We start from the raw sequence: 15,814 nt of genomic DNA, 5'->3' as shown, positions 1-15,814 counted from the left end.
TACCAAGAATATGATAAAATACTCAGATCAGCAGTTGAAAAACTTCTAAAGAATTTCTCTTCCAGCAGATTGATGAAAATATCAGTGAAGATGCCTGCCAGTGTGTTACCCATCGCTAGGCCATCAGGCTGATGGTACAGTTTGCTATTCAAGTACAACTATATTGTTTTCACTTGAATACACATATGCTATTTGCAAAACTTTTTTTTTTTGCCTGCACAAATCATCAAAGAGTTTTATTTCTGTATTTCATTCATTTCTGCATTAAAATTAGCGTCTAGAAGTACAGATACCTTTTTGTCATAGGAAATTACTTGTAAATACCTCTATTACTCTCAAATTGCAGTGGGTTATTAACAATAAATTTAATCGATGAATATATGTATTGTGAGGTTGTGGTTAAATAATCCCAGCTGCTTTAATGAATATCTTCAAGCTGTATGTTTATAGACCTACAAATAATTCTAATTATTTTCTCCATGTAATGAATAAATTTTGGCTGAATGAGGGATTATTCCAGAATATCATCAAATGGGAAGTTAGTGAATGAAAACATGCTACTGATTTCTTTACCTCCAAACCTCACAATTATCCTTACGGAAAAGGTAGATGAACATAAACCTTTTGATCTGTATACTATGTGGAGTTTCTAGTTAAGATTTCCATCATTATGGTAACCTAAAAGCTTAGAACTTTCTGCCCATTATATTATGTTTTGTTGGTATACTTCGTTGATAATAAGTGAAGTATTTTTGACATACAAAATTGGATTTACTGTATTTATTTGAACATTAAAGCTAGACCATTTGTGTGAAACCAGTTAATAGCTTCAACAACAATATCATTTACCATTTTTCTTATGATGCCTCTTTTCTTAGTATGCAATAATTTTTGTTTTGTCGGGAAAAATAACTAATCTTCTCTTTCACATTTATAATAAATATACATGGGCATAGTGAAGTTTCAAATCATGTGGCATGGTTTGATGGCTCAAATGGTAAGAACATTGCTTAAAAACTGTATAGTCCTTGACTGGGTGCTAGTTCAGTGCACAGCTTTAATTTATAAGTAATGTTTGTGTTTATTAATGTTCTTCTAGATTTACACTTAAGCCTGCATTAGTTTGAATTAATAAATCAATAACAACCTATAGCTGGACTGGAGACTCATCTCTATTCAACATAGTGCATGAGCATACTTTCCGTGTGAGCACATTATATTTTGGAAACTACTAATGCTGCCACATTAAAAGTCATATGTTTCATTAAGCAAAATTGTTAGGAATATAATTACAGTTATTTTGGACTAACCAGCTCAGTAATCTTCATAAAAAAATGCACCCTTGTACAAAGTGCTGTTTTGTTGCCTCTTGTTCTTAAATCACTTTCTTCATCTGAAAAAAAGCAAAAAATGGCATAATAAGCTAACTTTACACTGCTGTATTATTTAACATTTCAAATATGGTAAGTACAATTACAGCAGAATTTTAATGATTTAGGAATAAATAAGACAACTCACTGACTAATAGAAGCATTGAGTCATTGTCTGGCACACAAAAAAGAGTTAAAACTTCACTAGCTTTTGGATAAATGCTTTAACAAACTAGGTCACACACTTGTGCAGCTACATTGTGGCAGCTGAATATGCAGTGATAGGACTACAGTTCAGTAGGTAGACTGGGGTGAGGTTTTGTGTCAAATAGTGTGGCTAGAGAAAGGAAAGAGGTGGTAAGTAGGAGAAGGGGTGGGGGAAGTGTGGCTCATGGTTCAGAGGGAGGCAACAGATGTTCAGGATAGGAACATAGGAGGGAGAGGCTGTACACATATGGGATAGGAATGCAACACATTGGCACCAGAACCACTGAGTTTATGTGGAACATGGTGATGAAGGGGTGGAGGAGTGGATTGGGAGGGCATGACAGGATAGACGAAGGAGCTACTGTAAGTTAGATGGTGTGGAAGCAATGGCTTTGTCGAGATTGAGACTATGACAATTATGGCAATATAGGATGTGTTGCAAGGATAATGCGCATGTATGTATGAGGTGTAAAACTTTGCTTTCGCCGTTTGCTGATAGGTGGTGACAACGGTAAGTAGCAGTCAAAAGAAACAGATCGCAGACATCAGGTAGTTAGCTTGGACCTCACATAACCTCATTCAAACATTAGTCAATTTGTGTCTGCATCATAAAGTTCTTCTTGATTGAAAATGTCAGTTTATGACATTCTCATCATTTGTGGGAGGTGTTACTGTTTTGTTTCAGTATGAAGAAAACAGCAGCTGAGTCTAATCGAATGCTCTCAAGTACATATGGTAAGGATGCTATTAGTGAAAGAACATGTCATGAGTGGCTTCAACGCTTCAAGAACAATGATTTTAATGTCATATACAGGCATAGTGGTGGAAGAGAGAATGTTTTCGAAGATGCAGAATTAAAGACATTGCTGAGTGAAGACTCGCATCAAACTCAAGAATAATTCGTACAATTAGTGGGAGTGACACAGAAAGTCATTTCAAAATGTCTCAAGGCTATGGGCATGATTCAGAAAGCAGGAACATGGGTCCCGTGTGAGCTGAAACCAAGAGACGTTGAACGACGTTTGTGTGTTTGTGAACAGTTGCTTCAGAGGCAAAAACGGAAGGGATTTATGCATTGCATTGTGACCGGGGATGAAAGATGGGTTCATTATGATAATCCTAAATGCAAAAAATCATGGGAATATCCCAGCCATGCTTCCACATTGATGGTCAGACTGATTATTCATGACTCCAAGATCATGCTCTGCATTTGGTGGGACCAGCTCAGCATCATGTACTATGACATGTTAAAACCAAGTGAAACAATCACACATGCTCATTATCAAATGCAACCAATGCATTTGAGCAGAGCATTAAAAGATAAATGGCCACAATACAGCAAGAGACACGACAAAGTGATTTTGCAACACAACAACGCTCAAACCCACATAGCGAAAGAGATAAAAACATACTTGGAATCGTTAAAATTGGAAGTCCTACCCCACCTGCTGTATTCTCCAGACATTGCTCCCTCTGACTATCACCTGTTTAGATCAATGCACAAGGCCTGGCTGACCAACTCTTCTGGTCTCATGAAGAAGTCACAAATTGGATCGATTTGTAGATCACTTCAAAAGATGAACAATTTTTTCAACACAGGATTTGTACACTGCCTGAAAGATGGGAGAAAGTAGTGGCCAACGATGGAAAATACTTTGAATGATACATGTGTAACTAATGTGTTTCATTAAAACTTCAAATGTTTGGGAAAAAATGGCGGAAACAAAGTTGTACACCTTGTAGTTGATAAAAGTAGATGTTTTGGGAAGGACCCAAGTGGCACAGGTAGTGTAGCAGCCATTGAACCCAAACATGTTGTGCTCTGCAGTATATTCTTGTAATGGTTGGTTCTTGACCACAGTTTGACAATGGTCATTCACTATGATAGACAGCTGGTTGGTTGTCATGCACACGTTAAATGCTGTGCAGAAATTGCATCAGAGCTGGTGTACAACATAGCTGCTTTTATGTGTGGCTCAATCTCAGGTGGTATAGGATAAGCCTGTGACATGACTAGGCTAGCATGTCCTGGGTGGTTGAATCAGACATATCTTGCACCTGGGACTTCCACAGGAATGTGACCCATGTGGTGAAGGGTTGGGAGTCAGGGTGTCATAGGAATGGGCCAAGATGTTGAGTAGGTTGAGTGGGTGGCTGACTACCACTTTTAGAAGGGTTTGGAGGGATTGTGGGTAGAATGTCCCTCCTTTCTGAGCACAACAATGGATAGTCAAAGCCCTAATAAAGGACATGGTTCAGTTGCTCCAGCCCAAGATGATGATGGTTGAAGAGAGGGTAGCTTCTTCGCAGTTGATTTTGAGAGGTGGAGGAGGATTAGGTGTATGATGATATGGAATGGGAAATCTGTTTGTAGATTAGTTTTGGGAAAAATATTTGTCTATGAATTCTCATCACTGCAGATATGTTTTCCACAAGTGACCAGTCTAAAAGGGAGTGATTTTTTGGTACGGAAAGGGTGACAGCTGTCAGAATGTAGGAACTCTTTATGGTTAGTGGGCTTCATGTGGGTAGAGGTGTGGATGGAGGCATCAGAGAGGTGGAGATCAGCATCCAGAAAGGTGGCACATTGGGCTCAGTAGAACCAGGTGAGGAGGATGGGGAGAAGTTGTTGAGGCTGTGGAGGAATGATAACAGTGTGCCTTGGCCCTGGATTATGTAAATGTCGTCAATGAACCTAACACACATTCAGGCAAGTGCAACTCACACACATGACCACAGTCTCTGGCAGCTGAAGCCATACTACAAGCAGCAGCAGCAGTGCATGATAAGAAAGGCAACTGGGTAGGTGTAACGAGGATGCTAGGGTGGGGAAGCCCCACCCTCCTCCTTACTCCCACTCAGTTACCTTTTCCGTCATGCACTGCTGCTGCTGCTCATAGTGTGGCTTGAACTGCCACAAACTGAGGTCATGTGTTTGTGAGTTGCACTTGCATGAGTATGTGAGTACATTTGTCATCTATTTTTGACAAAGGCCTTGTTGGCCAAAAGCTTATTTTGTGATAGTATTTTTGTTGTGCCTATCTGTGACTCAGCATCTCCGCAGTGTGGTGAGTAGCAACTATCCCTTTCATAATAGTGTTACATTCCATCCTGTTTGAGCAATGAACCTAAGCCAGACAAGAGATTTGAGGTTTTTGAGAGACTAAGGAAGTTTCCTCTAGATGGCCCAGAAACAAAATGATACAGAAGGGTGCCATGCAAGTGTCCATAGTCATGCCACAGAGTGGTTTATATGTCTTCCCCTGAATGAAGAAGTAGTTGATTCAGTGTTTCTGCCATTCAGTGAGATGTACTTAACATTTCAGTATTATTTAGTATCATGGGGAAAAAGGAAGTGGCTCAGTGATAAAGTGCCGAACTACAAATCTTAGCACATTGAGTTCAATCCTCTTGCCAGTCCTAAAATTTTTATCTCTCAATTGTCACTTCTTTCAGCTATGGCAGTGTTTGATAATGTGAAAAATGCTGAGTTTCGCTATGGCTTTGTGGCCCCAATAAACTAGAGGTCCCCTAAAATCAGTTGGGTGAGTCAGTTTGGAGGCTGGAGTAAGCCAAGGCAGACCAACTCCAGCAGAACCATGCCTAGTTAAGCACTGTGGTATTCAGCCACCCTTCATTGTCAATGTCCTGTTCTGCAATGTCCACCACGTGGAAGATCCAGGGGAGGTGGAGGTGAAGCTCAATGGAGCTGCAGGTATGAAGTGTAGATGAGTTCACAGGTCACAGGAGAGCACTTGTGCATGTGAGGGGGCATGTGACCATTGGTTTAGGTACAATTGAGATGTCAGCGCAGGTGTCCATGCGGAAGTTGCAACTCGAAGAATAGTCTTTGATGTAAAGGTAACTGCACAGCGGGACAGAGGCATGAACAGAATGCAGTGTGGGTTTGCGCTTATTGTATGATTGGCTTTTTGGACACGAGGGGCAGAACTTTTCTGTATCATTGCCAAATATGGTGTGGTACCAATAGTGAGGGTATGTTGGGAGAAGAGGTGGTCAATCATCCTCCATGTGTTCGGGTTCGTACGCCAGGGCAGATGGTGCAGGCATGATATGCAGTAGCTCGGTGGGAGGAGAGTGTGCATATTGGGTGACAGGTGGTGCAGCAGTCTGGGGGGGGGGGGGGGGTGGAGCACAGCATGCCCCCCTGCCTGCGGCCCGGTGAACTACCAGTGCAGGAGTGCAAACCAGCTGCATGAGCTCGTGCTGGTGCCACTGGTGTTTGAGCAAATAGACTGGTCAGCCATCCACAGATGCAAAGCAATGGATTCCAGGGGAGGAGATGAATCTGGAGATCTGTAGGCAGTTTTGATAACCGCACCAACCACATGGTTTCATTTGGCATCATCTGCTCACTGACCAGGTGGTGCTGCCAGTACCAAAGCTTGGATCGTGATGTGGTCGCCGAGATGTTCCTCATGCAGTATTTATGGAATAATCTCTTATGGGGAATGTGGGAGGTGCTTGATGATAGTCTATTTTGTGAAATCTTACTACAAAGTTAGCAGCAGCATCAGAAGTTGGTCACAGAACAGGTCTGTGTGCCTGTGCAGATGAGTCATGAGACACAGGAATTTTGAATTGTCATTGATGGTTTGGTACAATTTGAACAAGTTTTTCACCAGTGCAAACCACATTGCTGGGTTGTCCTCAGATAGTGGGGGCAGGGTCAGTAAGCAGCCTGGTGGTGGCAACAGTGATGCAGTTAGTTCTGTATCTGAAACCCTCATATCACTTGTACGATGTTAATACTGGACCAGCATGGTCAACACAGACGGCACTGCGTAGGGTGTGAGTGAGCAGTCTGTCAGAACAGATGAGAAGGGCACTAGGAAATGATGCTGTAGAACTGTCTGATGCAACATTCATGGTGCAGAAGTCCAACACAGAAGACATGGCCGGTGCCATTTGAAAAGCGAGCGGGGTGAACGGCTGCAGCTGAAACCCCCTGAAAATTTACTTGTGGTGGCAGGGGTTGGTGGAAGAGCAGATGTGCATGGAGGAGCACAGTAAAATGTTCCCACCGGGCTGTCAACATTATGAGCCAGGGTGTGTTTGGAGGGGCAGAAACCACAGTTAGTATCACTACACAGCACATTGTTCACATTAGGTGGTGGTCTGTAAAGTGCACTGATGTGCTGAATGGTCACTGGGGGTCGAAACGTACCTAGAAATGTTTGTGATATACACTGGGCGTTGTTCACTTCGTTAACCAATGAAGCAGTAAAGCACTCTGGCATTGCGGGGGCATGATTGATACACATGGTCTGTCCTAACAAAGGCAAGTTGTACATGGCACTGTTGTAATGGTTCCCCAGGCAGCTCGCGTCTGATACATAGTTTGTGCACAATATGCAGAACCCATGTTAGCATGATGAAATGCAGTAATTTTGTCCTCTTCATTATCGTATTCAAAATGCGTATGTTGATGCACACTTGCTGGAGAGGCAAAAGCCTGAGTATGAAATCACATGTTGCACTTTCGAGTGGAGAAAGTGTTGAGGTGATGAAATGGAAACATGTTGTAGAATCCAGGTCGTGGTGAAGCAATGAAATGTCCCATTGTAGGTGCAGGAGCTTTGATTTCCATGTGCTGCACATCAGGATGCATGACCAAGTGGAGAGAATGAAGGCGTAAACAAAGCCAGTGCAGTAGATGCGAAAATACTTGCACTACAAGGAAACGGCATGTGAATTCTTACTCAGGGTCACCACTGTGAGATTTCTGTTGGGTTTTAGCCTAAGGAAAACACACTCAATACTGTAAGACTCGGTATGTTTTGAACAAAGATCAACATTACAAGAAGTCATACAGCGAACTGAATAAGTAAGATGGTGTGGGCCATTAGGTTACAGAGTCAAAGAACTTGAGATGGCGGAGATATGTCATTTGTACTTGTTGACATCACAACTGTATTAGAGCCCTCCTAACAGGAAGAATGCAATATGTAGAGAGGCATCATCAGAAGCAAAAGTAGAGTTCATTGTACTTCCAAGTAGTATGACAAGGCTGCTGTTATTCACAATATATATAAATGACCTAGCAGAGAGTATCTGATGAAACCTATTTCATGTATGCGACCTATAGTTGATGAATGAATATGGATATGACTATGGACATCTCAGTCAGAACTTAGTTTGTGGTGTCATTTACAACTTTTTCCTTGATAGCCACTATGGAATAAAGCTTTATAATGCTCTACCACTCTGCAACAGGGGAACAGAAGATGAAGGAAAATTTGTCAGAATTAAAAAAGTTTATGATAAATAAATGTTTTTATAGCATAGAGGAATATTTTGAATCCTTAAATCACTAACTGATAGTTGTATTGTCAATATCATGTTCTCATTGTCAGTTCTATGTCTCATTTATACTCTTTTTAACTCTAAAATTATGGTAATATGTGTTTTCCAAAATGTACTAAATATATATAAATCCATCACATACAGTACATGTTAAAGGAGCATGTAAAAGAACAACACATTAATTTAATGTTTTAATTTTCAACATATTATATAATGTTAATTTTATGTATTTTAATTTAATGTTTTAATTTTCAACGTAATGTTAATTTTATGTGTTTGATAGAAATTTGTAATATTCTGCTGTGCATATTCTGGACTGTATTATGACAATTCCTATATCATATAAATGATGAAAAGGATGATAATAAATGAAATGAAATGAAATAGTGAGAATCTGGAAAACTTTAGCAGACATTTGCAGCAGTTGGAATGGAACATTATTATAAACTGATGACATCCATACAATATATATTGTTCCACAGATGAATAAATAAATAAATAAATAAATACAATATATCAGGCTAAAGATGTCAATGATAAATTTAACATATTCCTGAATGAATTCGTTACAATTTTTCCCCAAGAGAATTTCAAAAAACTCCAATCTTATTGATTACAGGAGACAATGGCTCACTGCAGGAATCAGAACATCCTGTAAAACAATGAGAATGATTTATGTCTCAGTCAGAAATTCTATCAAACCCCTGGATAGGGGGCACTACAAATTATACTGTAGCATCTCAAAGAATGTCATCAAAAAATCCAAGAGCATGGTTTTTAAATCTAAAATTAACAATTCAAATAATAAAATAAAAACTATTTGGAAGGTAGTCAAATGGGACACTGGAAAAATTACAGAAGATACAGACAGTATCGAAGTGTGTCATAATGGAAGCATGGTAGATGAAGGTGATATAGTTGCTAATATATTCAACAACCATTTTTTGCTGGTAGCAGACCAAATTGGTTATAAAGGGTCTAGATTTGAAGCTATGAGTCTTCTACAAACAAAAAAAAAGTGCAGAAGAAAATTATTCAGATGCATGTACCCTACACTAAAACTGAAGAAACTGAGAAGGTAACAAGGCAAATGGAAAATAAAAATTCGACTGGTGTTGATACTATAGCTATCAAAGTACTGAAGCACTGCTGCAAATTTATTATTGAACTTCTCTGTCATATATTTAATGAGTCCTTAAAAAAAGTTACTGTCCGTAATAGACTCAAAGATGGAGTTGTGAAACCACTGTTCAAAAAAGGTGATAGAGCTGATGTTTCCAACTACTAGCCAATTTTGTTGTTAAGAACTCTCTTTAAAATCCTAGAGAAACTGATATTCAAGAGAATCGTGGATCATCTCAATGAAAATAAAATCCTTATTAAAAATCAGTTTGGATTCAGAAAGGGTACTTCAACTAAACACACCATTCTTTCTCTCTCATTTGTCGTGCCCCCCGATAGCTGAGTGGTCAGCGTAAAGGACTCTCATGCCAAGGGGTCCCAGGTCAACTCCCGGCTGGGTTGGGCATTTTCTCCACTCAGGGACTGGGTGTTGTGTTGACTTCATCATCATCATCTCGTACCAATCGATGCACAAGTCACCGAAGTGGCATCAGCTCAAAAGACGTGCACCAGGCGACTAGTCTACCCAACAGGAGGCTCTAGCCACACAACATTTCCATTCTTTCTCATTTGTCAACCAACTCCTTGAATCCATAAACAATGAAATATTACCAGTTGGAATCTTCTGTGATTTGTCTAAAGCATTCAACTATGTAGATCACAGAATTTTACTTATGAATGCTGAGCACTATGGATTAAATGATAAAGTAAGGATGTGGCTCGAGTCATATATAGACAACAGAAGGCAGAAGGTAGTTCTGAACTATTCTGCAACGGCACCTGCCTGCTCTAATTGGGTAACAGTAAAATGTGAGGAGCCACATGGCTTAGTGCTGGGTCCCTTACTCTTCCTCATCTTTATCAATGATCTGCCATGCTGTATGACACGAAAAGAACTCTTCACCCTATTTGCTGATGACACAACCATTACGATTGGCAAAATAGCCAATTGCAGCCTGGAGAACACTGCAACCACTGTATTCAAAGAAGCTCTAGATTGGTTCACTTCAAATGGTCTGTCACTCAATATGAACAAGATTCAATTCATACAGTTTCAAACAGCAAATAAAAAACAGGAAAATATTGAAATAAAATGTGGTGACAAAGAAATATTGAGAGTTGAGTTTTCCAAATTCCTGGGATTACACATAAACAACAATATAAACTGGTCAGTTCACATCAGCAACCTACAGGATATAAAAGACTGAATTCCACAGCATTTAGCATTCGCTCAATTTCAACTCTTTGTGGCTTGGAAACAATTAAAGCTACATACCTAGGATATTTCCAGTCACTTATGACACACAGCATCATAGTTTGGGGTAACCAGTCATAAGCAAACAAAGTCTTTATTGCGCAGAAAAGAGTCATCAGAATTATGGCTAGAGTGCACCCCAGATGCTCTTGCAGAAACTTATTCAAACAGCTCAGGATCCTCACCATACCATCTCAGTACATTTTTTCACTAATGTGCTTTATGTACAATAATAATACAATTTACAAAACAAACAGTGAATATCATGATCATAATACAAGAAGTGAACATGATCTTCAGAAAGTTATAAAAAATCTCAGCATGGCACAGAAAAGAGTACATTATTCAAGCACAAAAGTATACAATAAACTTCTATTTCATATTAAAACAATCCTTAGAGATGTGACTAAATTTTTTTTAAAAAAGCTGAAACTTTGTCTTTTGACTAGTTCTTTCTATTGTTTGCACAATTTTTTTGATGATGTGGAACAATTAGTGCAACGTATTTAATTTAAATCATTCCTATAAGAACTGATTATGTAGCACTGACATATCAGTTGATGTCAGAATGCTTTTTGTATGTATTAGAATGTAAGACTTATAATTTGTTTGTATAATCATTATTACTATTGTAATCTGTGTTGTTGCTTAAACACTTGAACATCATGTATCTGTTTATATATGATTCAGTTTGTAAGCCACATGACCATTTAGATATGGTTATTAGAGTAATAATCTGACAAGTTCTACATCCTAGCAGTACATTTGCATCAAGCATCTATGGAACACAAGAATAAAGAAATAAAAACTTTGTTGATACCTACTGTTGATGTTTGGCTAGCACACAGATTTGCCTGCCTGTCTAATATGGTACTGTCTTCACCACCATTCGAGCACAAGCTCTTTTTTCCATGAATGAATCAATGGCAAACGGATGCAACAACAGTGCAGTTTGTATTTGAGTATTTCCCAATCAAACTTCCAAACCGTGTTCTCCTACACTTGCTTATGAATTATTCAACAAACTTCCAGAGTACTGTATTGGACAAGAGGTACTGACCAACAGAAGATTTTTATTTTATATATTTCCAGAAGAGTCAGCAACTATTACACTTTGTGGTTTATTTTTAAATACTTTGTGCTTAATAAACTCCACATTGTTGAAGAAGTACACTTACAAAAGAGGTGACAAGGATTTTTTGGAACTGTAACCAACCTCTTCCCAGAATAGTAATTGTCTTACCCTTTTGATGGATGTTTCAAACACAGTGGAAAAAGCGTTTAAGCTCTGAAAACAGCAGCTTGAACAGCAGCATGAGCTCATGCAGAAACTGATAGATCTGGTACATCTACATTCTTTTCTGGCAATTCTGGCTTTCCACCTGTTCAAAGAAGCTCAAGAGAACTAGAAAGTGAAACAAAAGCGTTTAGTCCTTCATTTCCAGGCAAGTGCTGTTAAGTTCCCTGAGTGACACAAGCCTTTCTATTGTCTACAAACCCATGGCTCTGTTACCTAGTGCAAAAATTGGCTCCTTTATCTAACCTGTCAGTGCTGCCCCTCACCACTGTTAATTTGCTTTTAAGTGAACATTTTTCTACAAAAATTCAAATAGTGGCCACTTATTTAGAGGTACTTCAACACTGTAGGACAGCATTGGATACCTGTACATTGCAGATTGCAGACCTGTGAGGCCTGAGTAGAAAATGCAAGTTTACATGTGGACTATCACATGCAGAATCATTGGAGCTTGATATGGTTATTAGATTAGCACCAGACAATTAAGTGTGTGCTCGAGTATTAAAGTAGTCAGATTCTTCTTTAGCTGAAATTTTGGGTATGCTATGCCTAGATTTCTCAAGAAGATCAGGCTTCCATTTCTGCAGACTGAGAGACATCAGAGATGCAATTTGATCTAGTCCATCTGATGGTGAAACTGCGCACAGTCCAGGTCTGCACTGGAGTGGTTCCTGCTTGTCCAGACTGGAGTCAAACTCAATGCCATAAGAGTTTTCCACTTAACCCTGAAGAAATTTTCTGTACATGATAGATGAAGTTTTCCACATTATAATTATGTTTGTCAAAAGTATTTTCATCAGGAGCATGTAGCAGAATTTTGTCAGAGCCAGCTGTGCTGTCAACTGTGAAAGCATTTATGCAAGTAAATATCACAGAGTCAAGGATACCACCACATTGTCATACACTGTTTTAATGGTTGTGGTATCCCATTGTGTTCCTGTTTGATACAAGGGTTTCAGTTTTAATTTTTAATCAGCCTACAAACCTGCTGTCGGGGGTCTCCACCCTTAAAATCAGTAACAACTAAGCTGTAGATTTAATCTCATTATGAAATTTTGATACTAGACCAGATAGTTACAGACTTAAGATGCAAGTAAATAACCAAACCCTTCCTTTCTTTGTAGTAGTGGAACCACCATTGGAAAATATTTTTGGCCTGGATGAGTATACAGCCTTCATGTCTTCTTTTCCATGGCTAGTCTAACCAACTCAGAATGCCTGTCCATGTGCAGAAGTGGATTTCTTGTATCTCCAGTATTCTCTCTTATTTTCTCTAGGCCTGTGACTGGCTTCTAATTTTTGCAACATTACATTAAAAGAGTTGGCCTGATATCAATAACACTTGTGAGACAAGGATAAGGTAGAACTGGATCTCTTAGAGGAGTCAAAAATACTTTCACCCAGTCACTTTAGTCAATGTGCATCACCTTTAGACATTGTTCACAACCCAGCTAGTGCATTATACAAATCTGAGGACTTCAAAAACATGATAGACATTCAGTCAATTGTAGACTCATACCCCCCTTCTATGTAACTCTGAATTATTTCCAAAACTTGTTTCAGAAGCTTATTTTTACTTTTCATGTAAGGCACTTCCAAAACTGTTATGCTGTTAAATATGCCTTATGGTCTATATCAATTTAATAGGTTACCTTTTGTCATCACCATGGTAATAGTAATCTTTCATAAATTTTTAACAAACAATTGCAAGCATTCAACAGTACATCGTTTATCTGGACGATTTAGTTAGTGGTTATAGGACAGATTCAACAGAAGCATATGTTGAGTCTCAGATGAATATTTTCCACCCTTTTGCAAGTTGAAGTAAAGTGTGATTCTTTCAAATATTCTTTTAAGTTTTCCAGTAAGTATATGGGATATATCCTTATTGAGAGGCCTTAAACCAATGTCAGAGAATATAGCACCAATTTCCTATTCTCCTGTACCAAAGAACATAAAGGATCTGTAACTATACTTGGGAACAGCTGGAAGGTATGGGAAGATTCCAGCTTAACAATCAATGGATCCAAGTTGCTGACAAGAATAATATACAGAGGCACGGAAAAGAAAACTGAGGATGTGCTCAATGATGATCAGTTTGGCTTTTGGAAAGGTAAAGCTGCCAAGAAGCAGCACTGATGTTGTGCTTGATAATGGAAGCAAGACTGAAGAAAAATCAAGACACAGTCATATGATTTGTCAACCTGAAAAAAAGCATTTGAGAATGTAAAATGGAGGAAGATCTTCAAAATTCTGATAAAAATTGAGGTAAACTATAGGGAAAGATGGGTAACATACAATATGTACAACAATGAAGAGGGAACATTAATACTGAAGACCAAGAACAAAGTGCTCATATTAAAAAGGGTGTAAGACTGGGATGAAGTCTTTTGGCCCAGCTGTTTAGTCTATACATCAAAGAAGCAATGGTGGAAATTAAAGAAAGTTTCAAGAGTGGCATTAAAATTCAGGGTCAAAGGATGTTGGTAACAAGATTTGTTGATGGCACTGCTGTTCTGAGTTAAAGTGAAGAAGAATTGCAGGATCTGTTGAATGGAATGAACAGTCTAATGAGTATAGAAGATGGATTGAGAGCAGATCAAAGAAAGATGAAAGTAATCAGAAGTAGCACAAATGAGAACAATGAGAAACTTAACACCAGAATGGGGAGTCATGAAGTAGATTAAATTAATGAACTCTGCTACCTATTCAGTAAAATAAACTCAGGTGGATGGAGCAAGGAAGATATTAAAAGCAGACTAGCACACACAAAGAGGCCTTTCCTGGCCAACATAAGTCTATGGGTATCAAACACCGGCCTTAATTTGAGGAGTAAATTTCTGAGAATGTATGTCTGGAGCACATCATTATATGACAGTGAAACATGGACTGCAGGAAAACCAAAACAGAAGAGAATCAAAGTATTTGAGATGTGGTGCTACAGAATAATGTTGAAAATTACATGGACTGATAAGGTAAGGAATGAGGAGGTTGCCCTGCAGGATCAGTGAAGACAAGAAGAAAGGACAGGCTGTTGGGACCTGTTAAGACATCAAAAAATAGCCTCAATCTAACTAGAGGAAGTTGTAGAGGGTAAAAACTGTAGAGGAAGACAGAAATTGGAATACATCCAACAAATAATTGAGGGTGTAGGTTGCAAATGGTATTGTGAAATTAAAAGGTTGACTCAGGAGAGGAATTCGTGGTGGGCCGCATCAGACCAGTCAAAACAATGATGACGCAAAAAGCAAATAAAAAAAAAAAAGATAAAGGTGGGAGGGGGGGGTAAGTATGGGGGGGGGGCGGGGGGGGGGGGGGGGGGTAAGTACCTGAATAGTTCACAGCAGCTTATCCCATTCACCTCTGAAATCCTCACTGTATCACAAGAAAATTATTTCCAGATAGAGATGGCATTGGTAATTCTATTTGGTATCCAGAAATTCTGCATTTTCCTATATGACAACAAATTTTATCTGGTTACAGTTAATTTTTGTTGATATTTGGACCTTCAAATTACCTGCAGTTCATTCATTATTGTACATCAGCATAGCACACAAATGTAGACACACTGTCATGGTTCCCTAAGGATTCCAGGGAGAAATTTGCTTTCACATTGATTCACAATTTTAACAGCCAGTAGAATTTTTAACATCACTTCCAGGTTGCAGCAGCCACACATATGGATCAGTTCTTGAGACAGGCTTGTTAGTTGACACAAAACAATTACCTATTATTGAATCAAGGTGACATAGAGTATTGAGTGGTGATTCTGTAGGTTCTGTGCTCCCATATATTGTCACCCCTGCCTCACTCCAGTGAGAATTTCCACAATGAAGAATCTGGTATGGCAACATGTCTAATGGCTATGAATCAGTGAGCATATAATGCACATGGCTCAACACTGCCAAGCTTGTCAGAGGCAGCTAGAGGCACTGTTTCAAGTCTACCAGCCCTGGCCTACACTTACCCAGCCATGATAATGGGTGCATGTGGATAGTGTGTCCATTCCATGGGGCCACATGGTTGATTTTAATTCATGTATGTTGTCATTTTCCGTACATTATTAGGACTACAACAGCCCATGATAGAGATACAACAAAGACCATGTGCACTATATTTTTCTAATGAAGGAGCCCCTGGTTATCTAGTCACCAATAATGGACCACAGTTCTTAACACCCTGGTTTTCAATGGTGTTGCACCTTGAGAGGAATCAAACATATTACTGTACCTCCAT

General features: G+C 39.1%; 1 protein-coding gene across 3 annotated transcripts in view; it reads right to left on the bottom strand.

Annotated features, from left to right (window-relative positions):
• LOC124711900 overlaps nucleotides 1-15,814 on the bottom strand; it is a 76,004-nt gene that overhangs the window by 24,900 nt on the left and 35,290 nt on the right. For all 3 annotated transcript variants that reach the window (XM_047242150.1, XM_047242148.1, XM_047242149.1), the window contains exon 2: nucleotides 1,311-1,393. In XM_047242150.1, coding sequence (XP_047098106.1) covers nucleotides 1,311-1,393 — 83 coding nt within the window. The remainder of the gene's footprint in view (nucleotides 1-1,310; nucleotides 1,394-15,814) is intronic.

The sequence above is a fragment of the Schistocerca piceifrons genome, chromosome 8, assembly GCF_021461385.2.
Source record: "Schistocerca piceifrons isolate TAMUIC-IGC-003096 chromosome 8, iqSchPice1.1, whole genome shotgun sequence".
NCBI classification, from domain to species: Eukaryota; Metazoa; Arthropoda; class Insecta; order Orthoptera; family Acrididae; genus Schistocerca; species Schistocerca piceifrons.
The sequence above is the reverse complement of the archived record's forward strand: the minus strand, read 5'-3'. Positions and strand labels throughout refer to the sequence as shown.